The sequence below is a fragment of the Lethenteron reissneri genome, unplaced genomic scaffold (assembly GCF_015708825.2).
Source record: "Lethenteron reissneri isolate LAM-NWPU_2019-01 unplaced genomic scaffold, ASM1570882v1 scaffold_1630, whole genome shotgun sequence".
NCBI classification, from domain to species: Eukaryota; Metazoa; Chordata; class Hyperoartia; order Petromyzontiformes; family Petromyzontidae; genus Lethenteron; species Lethenteron reissneri.
In genome coordinates this window covers 1,352,765-1,378,316 of record NW_026891367.1, presented here as the reverse complement: position 1 = coordinate 1,378,316, position 25,552 = coordinate 1,352,765, and the positions used below count along the sequence as shown (strand labels likewise).

General features: G+C 40.5%; 1 protein-coding gene across 1 annotated transcript; it reads right to left on the bottom strand.

Moving 5' to 3' along the window:
* LOC133362817 (heterogeneous nuclear ribonucleoprotein L-like) lies at window positions 1-24,342 on the bottom strand. The gene is made up of 7 exons (XM_061581768.1): window positions 23,918-24,342; window positions 18,160-18,278; window positions 8,231-8,468; window positions 6,687-6,772; window positions 3,938-4,034; window positions 2,447-2,516; window positions 1-359 (listed from the first exon to the last, which is right to left on the bottom strand). Exons 1-7 carry the CDS (start codon window positions 24,002-24,004, stop codon window positions 148-150), a joined length of 909 nt encoding a protein of 302 aa, XP_061437752.1. The 5' UTR covers window positions 24,005-24,342; the 3' UTR covers window positions 1-147.
* Between the last annotated feature and the right edge of the window lie 1,210 nt (window positions 24,343-25,552).

Below are 25,552 nucleotides of genomic sequence, written 5' to 3'. Positions count from 1 at the left end.
ACCGAAAAAACCTAAGAATATGAATCATTGCAGTCACGAAAGCTTCATCAAATCTAGAACCCTACTGGTATATTTTGGTTACTGGCAAAGGAGGTCTCGTGATGTACCCTTCGAAGCGTTTACGTCGGCAAAAATCTTCAAAGCTCATCAAACTCTAAAATGCCACCCACTTAATGGCAATGTCTGCAGCATGCGCTGGGTCGGGGTGGTGGGTGGAGGGGACCAGTTGCAGTAACAGGGCACCAGTTTCACCGGTACAAGACGAATCCAACGAATTCTTGAAAACCTCGGCAATTTTCCTCGTGAATTCTGTTGTTCCCAAGATTCACTTATATTGCCGAATTGTTGTGAAGGGTACGCTAGAAAAACAAAGTACACGAGCAGGTGTTTAATTATCAATCAGAGTAAACTATGCAAGCTTAGCCTGGGCTAAACAAACTAAGATTCATCTTCTTGGTTCTTTCGGTAAAGTCGTCACGTAGAAGGGAAATAATAAAATAGCAAAAATAAAACATAATAAAATAATTATCACGACGTTTCGGCCACAACGCAAGCAGCCGTCCTCAGGTGGAGAACAGGTCTGTCGAGTAGACTCTGAATTATTGTATTATGTTTCATTTTTATTATTTTATTATTTCCATTCTACGTGACTTTACCGACAGACCTGTTCTTCACCTGAGGACGGCTGCTTGCGTTGTGGCCGAAACGTCGTGAGAATTATTTTATTATGTTTTATTTTTGCTATTTTATTATTTCCCTTCTACGTGGCGACTTTACCGAAAGAACCAAGAAGATGAATCCCTGCAGTCACGAAAGCTTTAAATCGGTAACAAGTATAACCCGTAAAAACAAAGTTTTTCACTATAAATCCTTTATATGCGTGGCATCGGCTAGAGTCCTCTCGTCCTCTGGCTTGAGATGGCTGCCACCTATGGGTCAGATGATTGCCTGCCAGTATTAAGCAATTGGTAATTAAATATTTAATTTGTTTTCTCTAAACAGTGTAAAATTTTTGATTTTTTTTTCACGAACATTAATTGTCTCGCACAACGAGTCTGTGTGGAAAATGTCAGCTCGATTGGATCACGGGAAGTGGGTTAAAAACGAGCGAAAGGTTTGCACAATCCTAGGCAAGCACGCAAGCAAGCAAGCAAACTTAATATAAAGGATTTAAAAAAACAATTATCACAACGAAGTGTGTGCAGGTGTGCCACTGTCCTGCACCACAATCTCAAGTGCAGAATCCCCATGATCCTCTCAAGAACGCTCCATACTTCCCCTACTTGGCACGGATCTTCAAGTACAACGCAGCAAAACTGGCCGCGTTCACAAGTAGTCAATACTTGTTCATATTCTTAGGTCTTAATTTTAGTTTTAAGCCTATCCTTTTTTTCTATCTCTCTCTTCTCTCTGCCTGTGTCCTCTCTTTGGAATTTTCACACTTAAATTCTAACTTAGCAACACTTTGAAATACGTAATCGACCGGGCTGTGCGTTCATTGTGTGTTGGCCGACCCTCTGTGTTGCATTACATTACATTTCAATATTTTACTAGGTTATTTAATTTTAGTTTGTCCTCCTGATTTTCAGGCTTGCTTGCCGTGTCATCGCACTTGCAGCACCACGTTTTGTCGTCCACTCATTGACATGCAAATGTTTTCCCTACCCCCTCCCTCTCTCTGCCTCCGCCCCCTCTGTCTATTTAAGGCCTCGCCACAGAGACGATCACCTCTCTCTGTGCCTGTGTTACTCTCTCTCTCTGTGTATCTTGGTGATGTCTGTCTGCTTATATGTCTGTCTATAGTTTTCTGGTTAGATTCTATGTCGCTATTTCATTACGCCTGATGATGATTGCTTGTGTTGCAATCGAAACGTCGTATGCTATTATTTAATTTAATTTATTATTTTATCTTTAGACGTGACTTAACCGAAAGAACCAAATAACATATTCTTAGGTTGTTTCGGTAAAGTCACCGCGTAGGTAAAACATTAAAATAAATCAAATTAAAATAAAAATAACGACGTTTCGGAGGCAACACAAGCTTCCGTCTTCAGGTGGAACCGTCACAGCCACGACAGCCGCATCAAGTAAATGAGAGATTGCAAGAGCCACCACTCCGTTTATATAATGGTTGGAGAGGGTGGAAGGGGCAAGTACGGCACACTTTTTATTAATACGGTAAGGCGAGGCTTGAGAGGCTGAGCCTTTGCTATGGAGAGGTACGGTTTGTGACTAAGCCTGGCCTACGTAACAATAGTGTGAAAAAATAAACATGGTAAAACAAGCCTGGCTGTCTATCAATAACCTGTAATAGTCGTCTGTCAATATTTGTTTCATCACGACGTGCCCAGCCTTGCGTTCAAAACGTCACCCCACACCTAGACGGTTCGCCCCGGGGCTGTCAGAGACCGCAGCTCTGATATGCTCAAAGTAGCTCTGGTCTTACCTTGTTCGACGCCAGGGTAGGTGTAGTCCCAGGTCTCGGAATCATTTTTAAACACATTCAGACGGGTCTGCTGTAAAGAGGACACAGCAGAGGGAAAGATGTACGCTATTTATGACCGGCACGTAGGGCATGAATGCTCGGCAAAAGAAGATACAACTATGAAGCCTAAATTTCGATTTAAAGCTTTCGTGACTGCAGGGATTCATCTTCTTGGTTCTTTCTACGTGACTTTAGCGAAAGAACCAAGAAAAAATTAACCCGTAAAAACAACGTTTTTCACTATAAATCCTTTATATGCGTGGCATCGTGGCGGCTAGAGTCCTCTCGTCCTCTGGCTTGAGACGGCTGCCACCTATGGGTCAGATGATTGTCTGCCAGTATTAAGCAATTGCCAATTACATATTTAATTAGTTTTCCCTAAAAAGTGTAAAATTTTGGAAAAAAAATTTCACGAACATTAATTGTCTCGCACAACGAGTCTGTGTGCAAAATGTCAGCTCGATTGGATCACGGGAAGTGGGTTTAAAAACGACCGAAAGATTTGCACGGTCGTAAGCAAGCAAGCAAGCACGCAAGCAAGCACGCACGCAAGCAAGCAAGCAAGCGAGCGAACTTAATATAAAGGATTTAAGAACTATGAAACCATTCAAATCTACAAGCATAATTATTGAGCGCGCATCTTTAGCTCAGGCAGTTACGGCATGCAACTTGCAGCTAGACTGTCGTACTTAACGCAACCCTTAAAGTTGTACGTGGCACTTCGTGCATTCTTTGAGCCCTGCCTCCTCCCTCCCGATACGTTCCATTCATTGGCTACCACATTCTGATGAGCTCTCCCCCCCTCTCCTCCCCCCTCCACTTGCATTTAAGGGATTACATCTTGAATCATTGCCTCGCTTGATGCAGCAAATCTGGCTGTGACGGTCCCACCTGATGACGGAGACTTGTGTTGCCTCCGAAACGTCGTGATTTTTAAATCCTTTATATTAAGTTCGCTTGCTTGCTTGCTTGCTTAGGACCGTGCAAATCTTTCGGTCGTCTTTTAACCCACTTCCCGTGATCCAATCGAGCTGACATTTTCCACACAGACTCGTTGTGCCAGACAATTAATGTTCGTGAAAAAAAATTCAAAAATTGTACACTGCTTAGGGAAAACAAATTAAATATTTCATTACCAATTGCTTTATGCTGGCAGACAATCATCTGACCCATAGGTGGCAGCCATCTCAAGCCAGAGGACGAGAGGACTCTAGCCGATGCCACGCATATAAAGGATTTAGAGTGAAAAACTTTGTTTTTACGGGTTATACTTGTTATTGTTTTATTTTATTTTTATTAATTTCATTTTTTTACCTACGCGGTGACTTCTGCTGCCTGTCAGCAGCGTGGAGGGAAGCTGTAACGCAAGTTGAATCAAAGACGGATTCCAGAAGTGGCCTCAACGAGCTTTACGAGACGTTTGTGAACGTACAAAGTGTCGCTTGAACTTGCCTTTGCAAACTCCACTTGAAGAGTACAGCAGCCCGGATAGATGTCCACTCCGTTCAGAGACGACTTCGCTGTCTGGGCGCTCGCAGCCGAATCAAACGTGGCCAAGAACTTAGGAAAACACGACCGTTTTATGTTAAAAACAATACATGTAGCATCTCCCAAAATAAGGCGTAAAAGACACGAATAGTGGACATGTCAATTGGTTTTTAACCCTTCTATCTGGCAACAAAACTGACACCTTTTTACAAGGAGTCATGTTTGCATAGACCACAATACCTGCAGTCATAATGCAAACAAAAACACAACTCTGATAATGTATGCACTGTCCTTGAAGTTGATTGGTCCACACCCGAGACGGCTTTCCTTAGAGCCTAGTCTCACATGGTCCTTGAAGTTGATTGGTCCACACCCGAGACAGCTTTCCTTAGAGCCTAGTCTCACATGGTCCTTGAAGTTGATTGGTCCACACCCGAGACAGCTTTCCTTAGAGCCTGGTCTCACATGGTCCTTGAAGTTGATTGGTCCACACCCGAGACAGCTTTCCTTAGAGCCTAGTCTCACATGGTCCTTGAAGTTGATTGGTCCACACCCGAGACAGCTTTCCTTAGAGCCTAGTCTCACATGGTCCTTGAAGTTGATTGGTCCACACCCGAGACAGCTTTCCTTAGAGCCTAGTCTCACATGGTCCTTGAAGTTGATTGGTCCACACCCGAGACAGCTTTCCTTAGAGCCTAGTCTCACATGGTCCTTGAAGTTGATTGGTCCACACCCGAGACAGCTTTCCTTAGAGCCTAGTCTCACATGGTCCTTGAAGTTGATTGGTCCACACCCGAGACAGCTTTCCTTAGAGCCTAGTCTCACATGGTGTTGGACCAGATGACGCCAAAAGGTGCACAACTCAAAGACAATGCACCATCAGAGTATGAGAGCTCGGGGCAAACATCTACACTATGAGGTCCCCATAGAGTGGACATGTCGTTGTTACATACTCTTAGGTTTTTTCGATAAAGTCACGTAGCTAAAAAATTTTAAATTAATAAAAGTAAAATAAAACAAATTAAAAATTTCACGACGTTACTTGATACAGCTGTCGTGGCTGTGACGGTTCCACCTGAAGACGGAAGCTTGTGTTGCCTCCGAAACGTCGTGAATTTTTAATTTATTTTATTTTACTTTTATTAATTTACTTTTTCTACCTACACGGTGACTTTACCGAAAAAACCTAAAATATCAACAGGATGAGTGCATTTATTCTAGATTTGAAGCTTTCGTGACTGCAAGGATTCATACTCTTAGGTTTTTTCGGTAAAGTCACCGTGTAGGTAAAAAAATCTAAATTAATAAAGTAAAATAAAATAAAAATCACGACGTTTCGGAGGCAACACAAGCTTCCGTCTTCAGGTGGAATCGTCACAGCCACGACAGCCGTATCAAGTGAATGAGAGATTGCAAGAGCTACCACTCCGTTTATATAATGGTTGGAGAGGCGGTAAGGGCCAAGTACGGCACACGTTTTATTAATATGGTAAGGTGAGGCTTAAGACTAAGAGTAGACTGCATGTTTCAAGGTGTATGATGCCTTGTATAAATGTGTCAGTTTTTGTACCAGTTTAAAAGGGTAAAAACCTACCACTACATTTTGCCACCGCTAAAATAGATGTCTCAATTCAGGGTTTGAAGCTTTCGTGACTGCAAGGATTCATACTCTTAGGTTTTTTCGGTAAAGTCACCGTGTAGGTAAAAAATGTAAATTAATAAAAGTAAAATAAAACAAATTTAAAAAATCACGACGTTTCGGAGGCAACACAAGTCTCCGTCTTCAGGTGGGACCGTCACAGCCACGACAGCCGCATCAAGTAGATGAGAGATTGCAAGAGCCACCACTCCGTTTATATAATGGTTGAAGAGGGTGGAAGGGGCAAGTACGGCACACGTTTTATTAATATGGTAAGGTGAGGCTTAAGACTAAGAGTAGACTGCATAACAAAGGACTGAGCCACGACAGAGTATCAAGTGCAGCTGTCGAAACGTCGTGAATTTTTTAATGTTTTATTTTACTTTTATTGATTAAATTTTTTTTTACCTACACAGTGACTTTACCGAAAAAACCTAAGAGTATGAATCCTCAGTCTAACACGTAGCAGAGGCTTTCGCGACCAATATTATTCACAATCAACGTGTTTGGGTGTTAGATGGCCGCGTTATTTATAAATGTGTCGTAACCCTCCACCACCCGACACGGCCAATCGGTAAAAAAGTGTCACGTTGACAAAAGACAATTTAGTTCGCTGCTTTAGCCCCCACACCGGTGTGTGTTGAAGCGTGAAACCACAACGTTTACTATTTGAGTAGCGCTGTGACGTTTCGCTGGTAATTGCAACCAGCATCATCGGGAAATTTGCCAGAGTGGTGAGGGGCTCTGCTGTCTCCCGTTCCTATATAGTATGAATCCTTGCAGTCACGAAAGCTTCAAATCTAGAGTCATTGTTACATCTTCTTGGTTCTTTCGGTAAAGTCGCCACGTAGAAGGGAAGTAATAAAATTATAAAAATAAAACATAATAAAATCAAATAATTCTCACGACGTTTCGGCCACAACGCAAGCGGCCGTCCTCAGGTGAAGAATGAGACACTGCCAAGCTTGGAGCTTATATATAAGCTGGGTTGGAGGTGGAAGAAGAGCACCTTAACAAAAGAATGTGCATATCAAGAGGAGTTTAGCATATTCATGGGATCTGGTTAAAGGATATTCCACCATGGCCTGCAGGCCATTCTTCCTGAAAATCACAATGCGATGCACAGGCCCGCATGGGTGGCAAATGGTGTAAAGCAAATCCTGCAAAAGACCACGCGGAGAACACGTTTAGACAGACCGGATAACCATCAAACACAGCGAGTTGAGTTTGCATTTTTTTCCAATTAAACTTGAAAAGATTTTTTTCAGTGAATTTTTAAGATCGAGCCATGCGGGACATCGATGCTTTTCCAAAATCAACATTAGGTCTAAGATATAATTGTATTTAAGCATTTTTTTATTCGATGCCATTGGTAGACTTCAAAGCACAAACAAAAAAAAGATGACTTCAAATTGCCTCAAATGAACCAAAGGCTCAATGTAATTTCCTTAGCAGAGCCACTAATGTAATCCAAATCGGATGTAATTTCATTCGTATAAATTAAACATGTGCGTGGCACAACCGACAAATAACATTCACTTTAATGTCCAGCTGTATTCTTGGTTCTTTCGGTAAAGTCGTCACGTAGAAGGGAAGTAATAAAATTATACAAAATAAAACACAATAAAAAAATTCTCACGACGTTTCGGCCACAACGCAAGCAGCCGTCCTCAGGTGAAGACCAGGTCGGTCGAGGAGACAGCGTCTGAATGAAACAGCACACGAGCTTGGAGCGTATATATATAAGCTGGGTTGGAAGGGGGGGAAAGGGCGCTTCGACAAAATAATTTGCATATCAAGAGTAATTTAGCATATTTATGGGAAATGCATTCAGACTCTGTCTCCCCGACAGACCTGTTCTTCACCTGAGGACGGCTGCTTGCGTTGTGGCCGAAACGTCGTGAGAATTATTTTAATGTGTTTTATTTTTATTATTTTATTACTTCCCTTCTACGTGATGACTTTACCGAAAGAACCAAGAAGATGAATCCCTGCAGTCACGAAAGCTTTAAATCGAAACGTAAAAATGTTTTATTAAATCCTTTATTTTAAGTTCACTTGCTTGCTTGCTTACGACCGTGCAAATCTTTCGGTCGTTTTTTAACCCACTTCCCGTGATCCAATCGAGCTGACATTTTGCACACAGACTCGTTGTGCGTGACTATTAATGTTCGTGAAATTTTTTTCCGAAATTTTACGCTGTTTAGGGAAAACAAATTAAGTATTTAATTACCAATTGCTTAATACTGGCAGACAATTATCTGACCCATAGGTGGCAGCCATCTCAAGCCAGAGGACGAGAGGACTCTAGCCGCCACGCATATAAAGGATTTATAGTGAAAAACTTTGTTTTTACGGGTTATACTTTTTTTTATTGTTTTATTACTTCCCTTCTACGTGACGACTTTACCGACAGAACCAAGAAGATGAATCCCTGCAGCAGAGGTGGGACAAAGTCATTGTTATGCAAGTCCAAGTCGAGTCTGAAGTCATCAAATTCATGACTCGAGTCTGACTCGAGTCCAAGTCACATGACTCGAGTCCACACCTCTGCCCTGCAGTCATGAAAGCAGCTTTACATCGAAATGTCCAGCTGCTGTGAGTGTGACTGCACCCACCGTGGTGATGGGGTACATGGGGTTGAAGATGGTGAAAAGCAGGATGTGGTTCCTCTTCTGGCGTTCCTCGGCGCTGCGAGGCCACAAAATCTTCTGGCTGGTGGAGAAGTTACAATAGGCCGGCTGCCCGCACACGTAGACGGGGCGCGTGGACGAGTAGTTGACGCAGCTGCGGGAGCTCTCTAGCGCTTCAAACTCCACCAGAGCCTGCCGTTTCTTGGGCATGATCACCACGTATCTGTACGCAAGGGGCGATTCAAATGTGTCCACTTATATTCTTTTCGGTAAAGTCACACGTAGGTAAAACATTATAAGTATAACCCGTAAAAACTAAGTTTTTCACTATAGATCCTTTATATGCGTGGCGGCTAGAGTCCTCTCGTCCTCTGGCTTGAGATGGCTGCCACCTATGGGTCAGATGATTGTCTGCCACCATTAAGCAATTGGTAATAAAATATTTAATTTGTTTTCCCTAAACAGTGTAAAATTTTGGAAAACAATTTCACGAACATTAATTGTCTCGCACAACGAGTCTGTGTGCAAAATGTCAGCTCGATTGGATCACGGGAAGTGGGTTAAAAAACGACCGAAAGATTTGCACGGTCGTAAGCAAGCAAGCGAACTTAATATAAAGGATTTAACAAGTGTGCCGTACTTGGCCCTTCCCCCCTTCTCCAACCATTATATAAACGGAGTGGTAGCTCTTGCAATCTCTCATTTACTTGATACGGCTGCCGTGGCTGTGACGGTTCCACCTGAAGACGGAAGCTGGTGTTGCCTCCGAAACGTCGTGATCTTTATTTTATTTTATTTTTATTAATTTTAATGTTTTACCTACACGGTGACTTTACCGAAAAAACCTAAGAATATGAATCCTTGCAGTCATGAAAGCTTCAAATCTAGAATTGTGTCCACTTACTATTATAGGGTCGGTAGATACTAAAATAATAGCAATCATCTTCTTGGCTCTTTCGGTAAAGTCGTCACGTAGAAGGGAAGTAATAAAATAATAAAAATAAAACATAATACAATAATTCTCACGACGTTTCGGCCACAACGCAAGCAGCCGTCCTCAGGTGAAGAACAGGTCCGTCGAGGCGACAGAGTCTGAATGAAACAGCACACGTGCTTGGAGCGTCTATATAAGCTGGGCGCCTTGACAAAAGAATTTGCATATCAAAAGGAATTTAGCATATTTATGGGAAATGCAGGTATGTGATTAGTACTACTTATGCCCGTGCATTATGCAGGATTAGCATTCAGACGCTGTCTTCCCGACAGACCTGTTCTTCACCTGAGGACGGCTGCTTGCGTTGTGGCCGTAACGTCGTGAGAATTATTGTATTGTGTTTTATTTTTATTATTTTATTACTTCCCTTCTACGTGATGACTTTACCGAAAGAACCAAGAAGATGAATCCCTGCAGTCACGAAAGCTTTAAATCAAAAAAAATAATAGCAATTAGACGTTTTTTTCGGGGGGGGGGGGGCGGTGTAGCGGACCAGCCCCCAGCCTCGGCCGGCTGGCCAATCTAGGCGAGGCCGCAGGCTCTGCACGGGACTAGGCCTCAACACGGCACTCAGTCAGGCGACTACTTTGTGCTGTAGAGTCGATATATATATACCCAGCGTTGCCCGGGGCAAGAATATATTTTAAAACTTCTGGAAACTTAAAAACATAATATACCATCTTCTTGGTTCTTTCGGTAAAGTCACGTAGAAGGGAAGTAATAAAATAATAAAAATAAAACGTAATAAAATAAAATAATTCTCACGACGTTTCGGCCACAACGCAAGCAGCCGTCCTCAGGTGAAAACCAGGTCCGTCGAGGCGACAGAGTCGGTATGTACTGCTGTCATCATAACATACCAATGACAATAAAACTCAGTAATTAAAAATTCAAATCTGAGCACGCCATGAATCGATTCTTTAAATCACGCGAAGGAATCGGAGGTCGTAGATTCCTTTGGAATCGGCCTATTCGCGTTGGTTGCATGTCGCCAAGTATGATTAACATTTCCAACAGACACACACGTTCACAAATTTCCCTTTTCAATTTAAGATACATAGCGTCAGCATGTACTGCTGTCATCATAGCAGTTACCACAACCACAGTATGTACTGCTGTCATCATAGCAGGTACCACCACCACAGTATGTACTGCTGTCATCATAGCAGGTACCACAACCACAGCATGTACTGCTGTCATCATAGCAGTTACCACAACCACAGCATGTACTGCTGTCATCATAGCAGTTACCACAACCACAGTATGTACTGCTGTCATCATAGCAGTTACCACCACCACAGTATGTACTGCTGTCATCATACCAGGTACCACAACCAAAGCATGTACTGCTGTCATCATAGCAGGTACCACCACCACAGCATGTACTGCTGTCATCATAGCAGGTACCACACAGTATGTACTGCTGTAATCATAGCAGGTACCACACAGTATGTACTGCTGTCATCATAGCAGTTACCACCACCACAGTATGTACTGCTGTCATCATAGCAGGTACCACAACCACAGCATGTACTGCTGTCATCATAGCAGGTACCACAACCACAGTATGTACTGCTGTCATCATAGCAGTTACCACAACCACAGTATGTACTGCTGTCATCATAGCAGTTACCACCACCACAGCATGTACTGCTGTCATCATAGCAGGTACCACCACCACAGCATGTACTGCTGTCATCATAGCAGTTACCACCACCACAGTATGTACTGCTGTCATCATAGCAGTTACCACCATCACAGTATGTACTGCTGTCATCATAGCAGTTACCACACAGTCAGTATGTACTGCTGTCATCATACCAGGCACCACAACCACAGCATGTACTGCTGTCATCATAGCAGATACCACAGTCAGTATGTACTGCTGTCATCATACCAGGTACCACCACCACAGTATGTACTGCTGTCATCATAGCAGTTACCACAACCACAGTATGTACTGCTGTCATCATACCAGGCACCACAACCACAGTATGTACTGCTGTCATCATACCAGGTACCACAACCGCAGTATGTACTGCTGTCATCATACCAGTTACCACAACCACAGTATGTACTGCTGTCATCATACCAGGCACCACAACCACAGTATGTACTGCTGTCATCATACCAGGTACCACAACCGCAGTATGTACTGCTGTCATCATACCAGTTACCACCACCACCACAGTATGTACTGCTGTCATCATAGCAGTTACCACAACCACAGTATGTACTGCTGTCATCACAGCAGGCACCACAACCGCAGTATGTACTGCTGCAATCATAGCAGGTACCACAACCACAGCATGTACTGCTGTCATCACATCAGTTACCACCACCACAGTATGTACTGCTGTCATCATACCAGGTACCACACAGCAGTATGCACTGCTGCAATCATAGCAGGTACTACCACAGTCAGCATGTACTGCTGTCATCATAGCAGTTACCACCACCACAGTATGTACTGCTGTCATCATAGCAGGTACCACAACCACAGCATGTACTGCTGTCATCATAGCAGTTACCACCACCACAGCATGTACTGCTGTCATCATAGCAGTTACCACAACCACAGCATGTACTGCTGCAATCATAGCAGGTACTACCACAGCAGTATGCACTGCTGTAATCATACCAGGCACCACCACAATATGCACTGCTGTCATCATACCAGGTACCACACAGTCAGTATGTACTGCTGCAATCATAGCAGGTACTACCACAGTCAGCATGCACTGCTGTAATCATACCAGGCACCACCACAATATGCACTGCTGTCATCATAGCAATTCCTTGAGTTACCGAAACGAAAATCGGTAATACTCGAATTGCCCAGGTCTACGTTCACTCCACGTCCGCGAACGCAAGTACAACAATAACAAAGCTTCCTCCCCTATGCGGACAACTACCGCTGACTGGTTACTTCATATTTCGATTTAAAGCTTTCGTGACTGCAGGGATTCATCTTCTTGGTTCTTTCGGTAAAGTCACGTAGAAGGTAAGTAATAAAATAATACAAATAAAACATTCTTCACCTGAGGACGGCTGCTTGCGTTGTGGCCGAAACGTCGTGAGAATTATTTTATTTTATTATGTTTTATTTTTATTATTTTATTACTTCCCTTCTACGTGACGACTTTACCGAAAGAACCAAGAAGATGCTTACTTCATAATCAACGTGTTTGGGTTTAGATCGCGTTATTTATAAATGTGTCGTAACCCTCCACCACCCGAATGGCGAATTGCCCGATGATGCTGGATGCAATTACCAGCGAAACGTCGTAGTGCTACTCAACAATTGTAAATGTTGTGGTTTCACACTTCAACACACACCGGTGTGGGGGCTAAAGCAGCGAACTATTTTGTCTTTTGTCAACGTGACAATTTTTTACCGATTGGCCGTGTCGGGTGGTGGAGGGTTACGACACATTTATAAATAACGCGGCGATCTAAACCCAAACACGTTGATTGTGAATAAAAGTTGTGTCCGCCAATATCTTTAGCCAATGCAACTTCAGGCCGCGTGGAGTTTAATTCACTGGCGGATCTGGCTGGGAACTCAAAAGAAGCTTTAAATAATCTTAATTTTTGGAGCTTTCGTGACTGCAGGAATGATTCTTTGGTTCTTTCGGTAAAGTCGCGTCTAAAGATAAAATAAGAAATTAAATAATAGCATACGAAGTTTCGATTGCAACACAAGCAATCATCATCAGCTATAATGAAATAGCGACATAGAATATAACCAGAAAACTATAGACAGACATGTAAGCAGACAGACATCACCAAGATACACAGAGAGAGAGTAACACAGGCACAGAGAGAGGTGATCGTCTCTGTGGCGAGGCCTTAAATAGAAAACTATAGACAGACATATAAGCAGACAGACATCACCAAGATACACAGAGAGAGAGTAACACAGGCACAGAGAGGGGTGATCGTCTCTGTGGGGTGGCCTTAAATAGAAAACTATAGACAGACATGTAAGCAGACAGACATCACCAAGATGCACAGAGAGAGAGTAACACAGGCACAGAGAGAGGTGATCGTCTCTGTGGCGAGGCCTTAAATAGACAGAGGGGGGCAGAGGCAGAGAGAGGGAGGGGGTAGAGGCAAAAATAATTGTGTAGTAGTGTATAGTGTAGTGTATAGTGTAGTAGTGTATAGTGTAGTGTATAGTGTAGTAGTGTATAGTGTAGTGTATAGTGTAGTAGTGTATAGTGTAGTGTATAGTGTAGTAGTGTATAGTGTAGTGTATAGTGTAGTAGTGTATAGTGTAGTGTATAGTGTAGTAGTGTATAGTGTAGTGTATAGTGTAGTAGTGTATAGTGTAGTGTATAGTGTAGTAGTGTATAGTGTAGTGTATAGTGTAGTAGTGTATAGTGTAGTGTATAGTGTAGTAGTGTATAGTGTAGTGTATAGTGTAGTGTATAGTGTAGTGTATAGTGTAGTAGTGTATAGTGTAGTGTATAGTGTAGTAGTGTATAGTGTAGTGTATAGTGTAGTAGTTGTATAGTGTAGTGTATAGTGTAGTAGTGTATAGTGTAGTGTATAGTGTAGTAGTGTATAGTGTAGTGTATAGTGTAGTAGTGTATAGTGTAGTAGTGTATAGTGTAGTGTATAGTGTAGTGTATAATGTAGTGTACAATGTAGTGTAGTATTATAGTGTAGTATATAGTGTAGTAGTGTAGTAGTGATAGTGTAGTGTATAGTGTAGTAGTGTATAGTGTAGTGTATAGTGTAGTAGTGTATAGTGTAGTGTATAGTGTAGTAGTGTATAGTGTAGTGTATAGTGTAGTAGTGTATAGTGTAGTAGTGTATAGTGTAGTTGTATAGTGTAGTAGTGTATAGTGTAGTGTATAGTGTAGTGTATAGTGTAGTAGTGTATAGTGTAGTGTATAGTGTAGTAGTGTATAGTGTAGTGTATAGTGTAGTAGTGTATAGTGTAGTGTATAGTGTAGTAGTGTATAGTGTAGTGTATAGTGTAGTGTATAGTGTAGTTAGTGTTAGTGTAGTGGTATAGTGTAGTAGTGTATAGTGTAGTGTATAGTGTAGTAGTGTATAGTGTAGTGTATAGTGTATAGTGTAGTGTATAGGTAGTAGTGTATAGTGTAGTGTATAGTGTAGTAGTGTATAGTGTAGTAGTGTAGTGTATAGTGTAGTAGTGTATAGTGTAGTGTATAGTGTAGTAGTGTATAGTGTAGTGTATAGTGTAGTAGTGTATAGTGTAGTGTATAGTGTAGTAGTGTATAGTGTAGTAGTGTAGTGTAGTAGTGTATAGTGTAGTAGTGTATAGTGTAGTGTATAGTGTAGTAGTGTATAGTGTAGTGTATAGTGTAGTAGTGTATAGTGTAGTGTATAGTGTAGTAGTGTATAGTGTAGTAGTGTATAGTGTAGTGTATAGTGTAGTAGTGTATAGTGTAGTGTATAGTGTAGTAGTGTATAGTGTAGTGTATAGTGTAGTAGTGTATAGTGTAGTGTATAGTGTAGTAGTGTATAGTGTAGTGTATAGTGTAGTAGTGTATAGTGTAGTAGTGTATAGGTAGTGTATAGTGTAGTAGTGTATAGTGTAGTGTATAGTGTAGTAGTGTATAGTGTAGTGTATAGTGTAGTAGTGTATAGTGTAGTGTATAGTGTAGTAGTGTATAGTGTAGTGTATAGTGTAGTGTATAGTGTAGTAGTGTATAGTGTAGTAGTGTATAGTGTAGTAGTGTAAGTGTAGTGTATAGTGTAGTAGTGTATAGTGTAGTGTATAGTGTAGTAGTGTATAGTGTAGTGTATGTGTAGTAGTGTATAGTGTAGTAGTGTATAGTGTAGTGTATAGTGTAGTAGTGTATAGGTAGTGTATAGTGTAGTAGTGTATAGTGTAGTGTATAGTGTAGTAGTGTATAGTGTAGTGTATAGTGTAGTAGTGTATAGTGTAGTGTATAGTGTAGTAGTGTATAGTGTAGTGTATAGTGTAGTAGTGTATAGTGTAGTGTATAGTGTAGTAGTGTATAGTGTAGTGTATAGTGTAGTGTATAGTGTAGTAGTGTATAGTGTAGTGTATAGTAGTAGTGTATAGTGTAGTGTATAGTGTAGTAGTGTATAGTGTAGTGTATAGTGTAGTAGTGTATAGTGTAGGTATAGTGTAGTGTTATAGTGTAGTGTGTATAGTGGTAGTGTAGAGTGTAGTAGTGTAGTGTAGGTATAGTGTAGTAGTGTATAGTGTAGTGTATAGTGTAGTAGTGATAGTGTAGTGTGATAGTGTAGTAGTGTATAGTGTAGTGTATAGTGTAGTAGTGTATAGTGTAGTGTATATTGTAGTAGTGTATAGTGTAGTGTATAGTGTAGTAGTGTATAGTGTAGTGTATAGTGTAGTAGTGTATGTAGTGTATAGTGTAGGAGTGTATAGTGTAGTAGTGTATAGTGTAGTGTAGTTGTAGTAGTGTATGTATAGTGGTATAGTGTAGTGTATAGTGTAGTAGGTGTATAGTGTAGTGTAAGTGTAGTAGTGTATAGTGTAGTGTATAGTGTAGTGTATAGTGGTAGTAGTGTATAGTGTAGTGTATAGTGTAGTAGTGTATAGTGTAGTGTATAGTGTAGTAGTGTATAGTGTAGTGTATAGTGTAGTAGTGTATAGTGTAGTGTATAGTGTAGTAGTGTATAGTGTAGTGTATAGTGTAGTATTGTATAGTGTAGTGTATAGTGTAGTAGTGTATAGTGTAGTGTATAGTGTAGTAGTGTATAGTGTAGTGTTTATAGTTTATAGTGTAGTAGTGTATGTAGTGTATAGTGTAGTAGTGTATAGTGTAGTGTATTAGTGTAGGTAGTGGTTATAGTGTAGTGTATAGTGTAGTAGTGTATAGTGGTAGTGTATAGTGTAGTAGTGTATAGTGTAGTGTATAGTTTAGTAGTGTATAGTTAGTGTATAGGTGTAGTGTATAGTGTAGTAGTGTTATAGTGTAGTGTTATAGTGTAGTAGTGTATTAGTGCTAGTCGTGATTAGTGTAGTAGTTGTATAGTGGTAGTGTGTATAGTAGTAGTGTCTAGTGTAGTAGTGTATAGTGTAGTGTATACGTGTAGTAGTGTATAGTGTAGTAGTTATAGTGTAGGTTAGGTATGTAGATAGGTATAGTGTAGTAGTATTAGTGTAGTGTATCGGTAGTGTATAGTCGTAGTGTGTATCGTGTAGTGTATAGTGTAGTAGTGTATAGTGTAGTGTATAGTGTAGTAGTGTATAGTGTAGTGTATAGTGTAGTAGTGTATAGTGTAGTGTATAGTGTAGTAGTGTATAGTGTAGTGTATAGTGTAGTAGTGTATAGTGTAGTAGTGTATAGTGTAGTGTATAGTGTAGTAGTGTATAGTGTAGTGTATAGTGTGGTAGTGTATAGTGTAGTGTATAGTGTAGTAGTGTATAGTGTAGTGTATAGTGTGGTAGTGTATAGTGTAGTAGTGTATAGTGTAGTGTATAGTAGTGTATAGTGTAGTAGTGTATAGTGTAGTAGTGTATAGTGTAGTGTATAGTAGTGTATAGTGTAGTAGTGTATAGTGTAGTGTATAGTGTAGTAGTGTATAGTGTAGTAGTGTATAGTGTAGTAGTGTATAGTGTAGTGTATAGTGTAGTAGTGTATAGTGTAGTAGTGTATAGTGTAGTGTAGTGTGTAGTAGTGTATAGTGTAGTAGTGTATAGTGTAGTAGTGTATAGTGTAGTGTATAGTGTAGTGTATAGTGTAGTAGTGTATAGTGTAGTAGTGCATAGTGTAGTGTAGTGTGTAGTAGTGTATAGTGTAGTGTATAGTGTAGTGTATAGTGTAGTGTAGTAGTGTATAGTGTAGTGCAGGGGTCGGCAACCAAAATAACAAGAAGAGCCATTTCTTTCCAATTCGGTACAAAATTCAGTATTTCAAGAGCCGCAATGCATCTGAGTACATGCTGTACATACGTACTCATCGTCAAGAAGCAGCCCGTAAAGAGCCGCATGCGGCTCCGGAGCCGTAGGTTGCCGACCCCTGCACTACACTATACACTACACTACTATACACTACTACACTATACACTACACTATACACTACACTACTATACACTACTACACTATACACTACACTACTATACACTACTACACTATACACTACACTATACACTACTATATTATACACTACTACACTATATACTACACTATACACTACTACACTATACACTACACTATACACTACTACACTATACACTACACTACTACAGTATACACTACACTATACACTACACTACTATACACTACTACACTATACACTACACTATACACTACTATATTATACACTACTACATTATACACTACACTATACACTACTATATTATACACTACTACACTATACACTACACACTACTATATTATACACTACTACACTATACACTACACTATACCTACTACACTATACACTACTACACTATACACTAACACTACACTACTACACTATACACTACACTATACACTACTACACTATACACTACACTATACACTACTACACTATACACTACACTATACACTACTACACTATACACTACACTATACACTACTATATTATACACTACTACACTACTACACTACACTATACAATACATTATACACTACTACACTATACACTACACCAGGGGTCGGCAACCAAAATAACAAGAAGAGCCATTTCTTACCAATTCGGTACAAAATTCAGTATTTCAAGAGCCGCAATGCATCTGAGTACATGCTGTGCACACGTACTCATCGTCAAGAAGCAGCCCGTAAAGAGCCACATGCGGCTCCGGAGCCGTAGGTTGCCGACCCCTGGGGTAGGGAAACATTTTTTTTACGACACATTTATAAATAACGCGGCGATCTAAACCCAAAAACGTTGATCGTGAATAATATCGGTCGCGAAAGCCTACGACGTCTTAGACTGGTTACTTGATTGCGCCAAAGGGCTGCAGGGTCTGCACGAGGTCCGACCCCAGGGCTGCGACCGACAATCCCCGAACGTGAACCACGGCCGACGGTGGGGGCTTGTGTGGGTCCTCAAACGTGTCCTGTACACATAGACAAGGAAGCAAACTCAATACGGTGATCCCTCGCCACTTCAAGTTTGGGCCTCAGTGCATCGCGGATTTTCCGAACTGATTTAAAGGCCTCGTTATAGCTGTGCAGCAGTAACACCATCATCATCGTCATTCATTCATTACGTTCATCGAACTGCACAGGTCTGTCATCGTCGTCATTGTCATCGTCATTGTCATCGTCATTGTCATCGTCATCGTCGTCATTACTGCAGTCAAGTCTCAAGACACTACTGTCATTGGTGAGTGTAGATCACCATAATACGTATCGTATGAGAGAGAGAGTGAGTATATAATATGAAGGTTTTATAATTAAATAGACTTAAGTAAAATATACGTGAGTGAGTGAGTGTATAATATGAAGGTTTTATAATTAAATAGATTAAAGTAAAATATACGTGAGTGAGTGAGTGTATAATATGAAGGTTTTATAATTAAATAGACTTAAGTAAAATATACGTGAGTGAGTGAGTGTATAATATTAAGGTTTTATAATTAAATAGATTTAAGTAAAATATACGTGAGTGAGTGAGTGTATAATATGAAGGTTTTATAATTAAATAGACTTAAGTAAAATATACGTGAGTGAGTGAGTGTACAATATGAAGGTTTTATAATTAAATAGACTTAAGTAAAATATACGTGAGTGAGTGAGTGTATAATATGAAGGTTTTATAATTAAATAGATTTAAGTAAAATATACGTGAGTGAGTGAGTGTATAATATGAAGGTTTTATAATTAAATAGACTTAAGTAAAATATACGTGAGTGAGTGAGTGTACAATATGAAGGTTTTATAATTAAATAGATTAAAGTAAAATATACGTGAGTGAGTGAGTGTACAATATGAAGGTTTTATAATTAAATAGACTTAAGTAAAATATACGTGAGTGAGTGAGTGTATAATATGAAGGTTTTATAATTAAATAGATTTAAGTAAAATATACGTGAGTGAGTGAGTGTATAATATGAAGGTTTTATAATTAAATAGACTTAAGTAAAATATACGTGAGTGAGTGAGTGTACAATATGAAGGTTTTATAATTAAATAGATTAAAGTAAAATATACGTGAGTGAGTGAGTGTACAATATGAAGGTTTTATAATTAAATAGACTTAAGTAAAATATACGTGAGTGAGTGAGTGTATAATATGAAGGTTTTATAATTAAATAGATTTAAGTAAAATATACGTGAGTGAGTGAGTGTATAATATGAAGGTTTTATAATTAAATAGATTAAAGTAAAATATATGTGAGTGAGTGAGTGTATAATATGAAGGTTTTATAATTAAATAGATTAAAGTAAAATATATGTGAGTGAGTGAGTGTATAATATGAAGGTTTTATAATTAAATAGATTCAAGTAAAATATATGTGAGTGAGTGAGTGTATAATATGAAGGTTTTATAATTAAATAGATTTAAGTAAAATATACGTGAGTGAGTGAGTGTATAATATGAAGGTTGTATAATTAAATAGATTTAAGTAAAATATATAAAGTATAAATATACATATGTTAAACATTCTGGAACCCACACACACACACACGGACATTCCTAGGGGGCCAATCCTACTTGGCGGATGTTCACCTATCGCGACGGGGGTTCCGGTCCCCATTAACCGCGATCAACGAGGGCTCGCTGTACGTTCATTTTGCAAAGCTTGTTGTTGTTTCCTCCATATATACCGAGAAGACGGACATGGTGAAGTGGTGCAGTGCTCCACCTTCTTGGTTCTTTCGGTAAAGTCGTCACGTAGAAGGGAAGTAATAAAATAATAAAAATAAAACATAATAAATAATTCTCACGACGTTTCGGCCACAACGCAAGCAGCCGTCCTCAGACGCTGTCTTCCCGACAGACCTGGTCTTCACCTGAGGACGGCTGCTTGCGTTGTGGCCGAAACGTCGTGAGAATTATTTTATTATTTTTATTTTTATTATTTTATTATTTCCCTTCTACGTGACGACTTTACCGAAAGAACCAAGAAGATGAATCCCTGCTGCAGTCACGAAAACTTTAAATCGATATGGTGCAGTGCTGTTAACGAGCGTTCCACTACGAAACCGAGCGATATAAGTTCGTTTGCGGGCCACGGCAAAACATCAGCGGCAAGTGATATCGGGGCAGATACTTGTATTAAAAGGGCTTTTAAATCTGCATCTGTTTGCCGTAATTTCAGTAATCGCTAAGAACGATCGCAAGTTTAACTTTAAATCTAAACGCCTCGTTAGATGTGACATTTAACAATCGGTATTTTAACTCGATTAGTATTTTAACGTTCAGTGCAACAGAGAACACCCACGATTTTAAGAGAAAACGCCGTCCTAAAATACACTGGAAATAGGCAGAAGTTTGAATGAATATGAACCCCCCCCATCTCCGGTTGTAGCCAACGTCGCCATGGAGAAATTTGAGACTGACGCTTTCCAGACTGCCTCTCTACGCCCGACTTTATGGAAGAGGTCTGATCAATCAATGCGGTCGAATCAGAAATGACAGCATCGCAATCATTGAAGACTTGGTTCATCAAGGACTGAATGCTGGGGTAGCCCCCCCTGGTGAGACACTGCTTAACCAATACATGCTTCACCTGGAATGGAACTTTCTACAGACAAACTGAGGGCACCCCAATGGGCTCCCCCCTATCTCCGGTTGTAGCCAACGTTGTCACGGAGAAATTTGAGACTGACGCTTTCCAGACTGCCTCTCTACGCCCGACTTTATGGAAGAGGTCTGATCAATCAATGCGGTCGAATCAGAAATGACAGCATCGCAATCATTGAAGACTTGGTTCATCAAGAACTGAATGCTGGGGTAGCCCCCCCTGGTGAGACACTGCTTAACCAATACATACTTCACCTGGAATGGAACTTTCTACAAACAAACTGAGGGCACCCCAATGGCCTCCCCCCCTATCTCCGGTTGTAGCCAACGTCTTCATGGAGAAATTTGAGACTGACGCTTTCCAGACTGCCACTCTACGCCCGACCTTGTGGAAGAGGTACGTGGATGACACTCTTGTCATCTGGCCACATGGCCGGCCTGCTCTAGACCAATTCCTCGACCACATCAATTCCATACACCCAGCCATCAGATTCACCATGGAAGTCGAAAAAGATGGCAAGCTGTTTCTGTGAACAGGTGTCTTTTATACAGGTAACAAGCTGAGATTAGGAGCACTCCCTTTTAAGAGTGTGCTCCTAATCTCAGCTCGTTGCCTGTATAAAAGACACCTGGGAGCCAGAAATCTTTCTGATTGAGAGGGGGTCAAATACTTATTTCCCTCATTAAAATGCAAATCAATTCATAACATTTTTGACATGCGTTTTTCTGGATTTTGTTGTTGTTATTCTGTCTCTCACTGTTCAAATAAACCCACCATTAAAATTATAGACTCATCATTTCTTCGTTAGCGGGCAAACGTACAAAATCATCAGGGGAGCAAATACTTTTTTCCCTCACTGTATAGTATCGTAATTGTACAGTGAATACGCAGCAGTTTTGTATACAGTAGGGTGTGTACAATAATAGTGTAATATTACAATGTATAGTCTAAGGCAGGGGTCGGCAACCAAAATAACAAGAAGAGCCATTTCTTTCACATTCGGTACAAAATTCAGTATTTCAAGAGCCGCAATGCATCTGAGTACTACTGTACATACGTACTACACTACGGGGACCTCATTGCCAGTAAAAATATGATAATTGGTTCTTTACCCTTCTATCTGGCAACAAAACTGACACCTTTTTGCAAGGAGTCATGTTTGCATAGACCGCAATACCTGCAGTCATAAATACAAACAAAAGACATAACTCTGATAATGTATGCACTGTCCCTGAAGTTGATTGGTCCACACCCGAGACAGCTTTCCTTCGAGCCTAGTCTCATATGGGTTGGACCAGATGACGCCAAAAGGCGCACAACTCAAGGACAATGCACTTTCATCTGGTCCAACCCATATGCGACTAGGCTCGAAGGAAAGCTGTCTCGGGTGTGGACCAATCAACTTCAGGCACAGTGCACATTATCAGAGTTATGTCTTTTGTTTGTATTTATGACTGCAGGTATTGCGGTCTATGCAAACATGACTCCTTGCAAAAAGGTGTCAGTTTTGTTGCCAGATGGAAGGGTAAAGAACCAATTATTGTACATACGTACTCATCGTCAAGAAGCAGCCCGTAAAGAGCCGCATGCCGCTCCGGAGCCGTAGGTTGCCGACCCCTGGTCTAAGGTATAATAGGGTGGTGTATAGTAACGCAGTGTATAATGTAATGTTGGGTTTGTCTATGGCAGTATATAGTACGGGGTAGACCCGTGTGATGTAAGAGAAAAGTTTGGCTGGAGGCATATTATATTTTTTGCGACATAGAATTGTAATGTATGACTTACTGTCAGTAGCTCAGCTTATTGGAGAGTATATTTAGTATACTGATGATATTGATGCAGTTTTTATTTTAGTTTTCTACGTGGTGGTTTGGCTGCTGCAGCTCCTATTAAAATGTCCCTCCCTTTATTAATGCGAATCCTACTACCGCCCATTATGACTGCTAATCCTACATAATACACGAGCATAATATGACTTTGAGACCCCCCCCCCAAACCACCTACACATTCCACAAGTAGTGACTAATCCCATATCTGCATTTCCCATAAATGTGCTAAGTTCCTGTTGATATGTAAATTCCTTTGTCAAGGCGCCCCTTCCCCCTCTAACCCAGCAGCTTAAATATACGCTGCCAAGCCTGGTGCTGTTTCATTCAGACGCTGTCTTCCCCACAGACCTGTTCTTCACCTGAGGACGGCTGCTTGCGTTGTGGCCGAAACGTCGTGAGAATTCTAGATTTGAAGCTTTCGTGACTGCAAGGATTCATACTCTTAGGTTCTTTTCGGTAAAGTCACGTAGGGAAATAAATAATATGATATAAATAATGATAGAAATAAAAGAATATTATTATTTAAAATAAAATTATTTTAAAATTATATTATTTTATTTCTATTATTTTAATTTTAAAATACTAATATTATTTTAAAATAAAATACTAATATTATTTTAAAATAATATTCTTTTATTTCTATTATTATCGCCGAAAAAACCTAAGAGTCGTGAGAATTTTATTTTATGTTTTATTTTTATTATTTTATTATTTCCCTTCTACGTGACTTTACCGAAAGAACCAACAAGATGAATCCCTGCAGCCACGAAAGCTTTAAATCGAAATATTATATTATTATATTATAGTATAATATTATTTAAATATAGAATAACATTATTTTGATATTTTATTATTTTATAATATTTTTATTTTTATCATTTTATTATTTCCCTTCTACGTGACTTCACCGAAAGAACCAACAAGATGAATCCCTGCAGTCACCTTTAAATCGAAATCTAATCGCGTTAATCAATCACCAATCAACACGTGGCTGGGTGGGTGTGGGACACGTGGCTGGCTGGGTGGGTGGGACACGTGGCTGGGTGGGTGGGTGGGGGACACGTGGCTGGCTGGCTGGGTGTGACACGTGCGCCTCGCCTGAGTGAAGCCTCTCGCCACAGGCCTCACCACCCTCGGCTTCCCGTTCTAACATCCTCCAGTCAAGTCGCCACTCACCGTCTCGCCCGCCGGGACGTCGTGGGCTTCGCCATCGGCTCCCAGTCGCTCCGACGACGCGTTCCCCTCGTGAACGGCTGTCGACATCTTCGTATTGGCGCTCGCGAAAGGGCGCAGGACACGAAACGTCGAAAAAATGCAGGGTTAATGAGGAATCGATTCTCGCTAATCGACGGTGGGTGGATCGACGAGTGTTAGCGGGCGGGGAGATTCCAACGTGATGTCGATTCTTGGATCGACGAGTGTTAGCGGGCGGGCGGGGGGAGAGGCGATTATAACGTGACGTCGATTCTTGGATCGATGAGGGGGTGTGACGTCACCCGATGATGGATCTTCATGGGGGAGATGTGATTTTGACGCATCCGATGATGATTTCTTGATCTCGATTTGAAGTTTTCGTGAGTGCTGCCAAGGATCCGTCAAACTCTTTGGTTCTTTCGGTAAAAGTCACGTAGGTAGGTGGGAAAAAAAGAGAAAAAATAGAAATAACTTAATTTAGTTACAATAAAAATGTTTTACTTATTTTTTAATAAAATGTTGTTATTTATATTTTAATTATTTTTTTCACATCTCATGATGATTTCTTGTTCTCGATTTGAAGTTTTCGTGACGACTGCCAAGGATCCGTCAAACTCTTTGGTTCTTTCGGTAAAGTCACGTAGGTAGGTGGGAAAAAAAGAGAAAAAATAGAAATAACTTAATTTAGTTACAAAAAAAATGTTTTTACTTATTTTTTAATAAAATGTTGTTATTTATATTTTAATTATTTTTTTCACATCTCATGATGATTTCTTGTTCTCGATTTGAAGTTTTCGTGACGACTGCCAAGGATCCGTCAAACTCTTTGGTTCTTTCGGGAAAAGTCACGTAGGTAGGTGGGAAAAAAAGAGAAAAATAGAAATAACTTAATTTAGTTACAAAAAAAATGTTTTACTTATTTTTTAATAAAATGTTGTTATTTATATTTTAATTATTTTTTTCACATCTCATGATGATTTCTTGATCTCGATTTGAAGTTTTCGTGAGTGCTGCCAAGGATCCGTCAAACTCTTTGGTTCTTTCGGGAAAGTCACGTAGGTAGGTGGGAAAAAAAGAGAAAAAATAGAATTAACTTAATTTAGTTACAAAATGTTTTTACTTATTTTTTAATAAAATGTTGTTATTTATATTTTAATAATTATTATTATTTTTAATCTTTTTCACCTCCGTGACTTTACCGAAAGAACCAAAGAGTATGATGGATCCTTGGCAGTCACGAAAAAAAAGAGAAAAAATAGAAATGGCTAAATTTAGTTAAAAAAATAAAGTTACTTATTTTTGGTGAGTCACTAAGCCCCGCCCACTCGCTGGTGAGTCACCAAGCCCCGCCCACACGCGGCACCAAGCCCCGCCCACTCGCTGGTGAGCCACCAAGCCCCGCCCACTCACGTCACTAAGCCCCGCCCACTCGCTGATGAGTCACTAAGCCCCGCCCACTCGCGGCACCAAGCCCCGCCCACGCGCGTCACCAAGCCCCGCCCACTCGCTGGTGAATCACCAAGTCCCGCCCACGCGCGTCACCAAGCCCCGCCCACTCGCTGGTGAGTCACCAAGCCCCGCCCACTCGTGTCACCAAGCCCCGCCCACTCGCTGGTG

Excerpts from the sequence above, each read along its gene's own strand:
- LOC133362817 (XM_061581768.1), bottom strand. The coding sequence starts at position 24,004 with ATGTCGACAGCCGTTCACGAGGGGAACGCGTCGTCGGAGCGACTGGGA. Across the intron at positions 2,517-3,937 it reads TTCAAGTGGAGTTTGCAAAG|CAGACCCGTCTGAATGTGTT; the intron begins GCAAGTTCAAGC and ends TCCTCTTTACAG. Across the intron at positions 360-2,446 it reads CTACCCTGGCGTCGAACAAG|CGTACCCTTCACAACAATTC; the intron begins GTAAGACCAGAG and ends TTGTTTTTCTAG.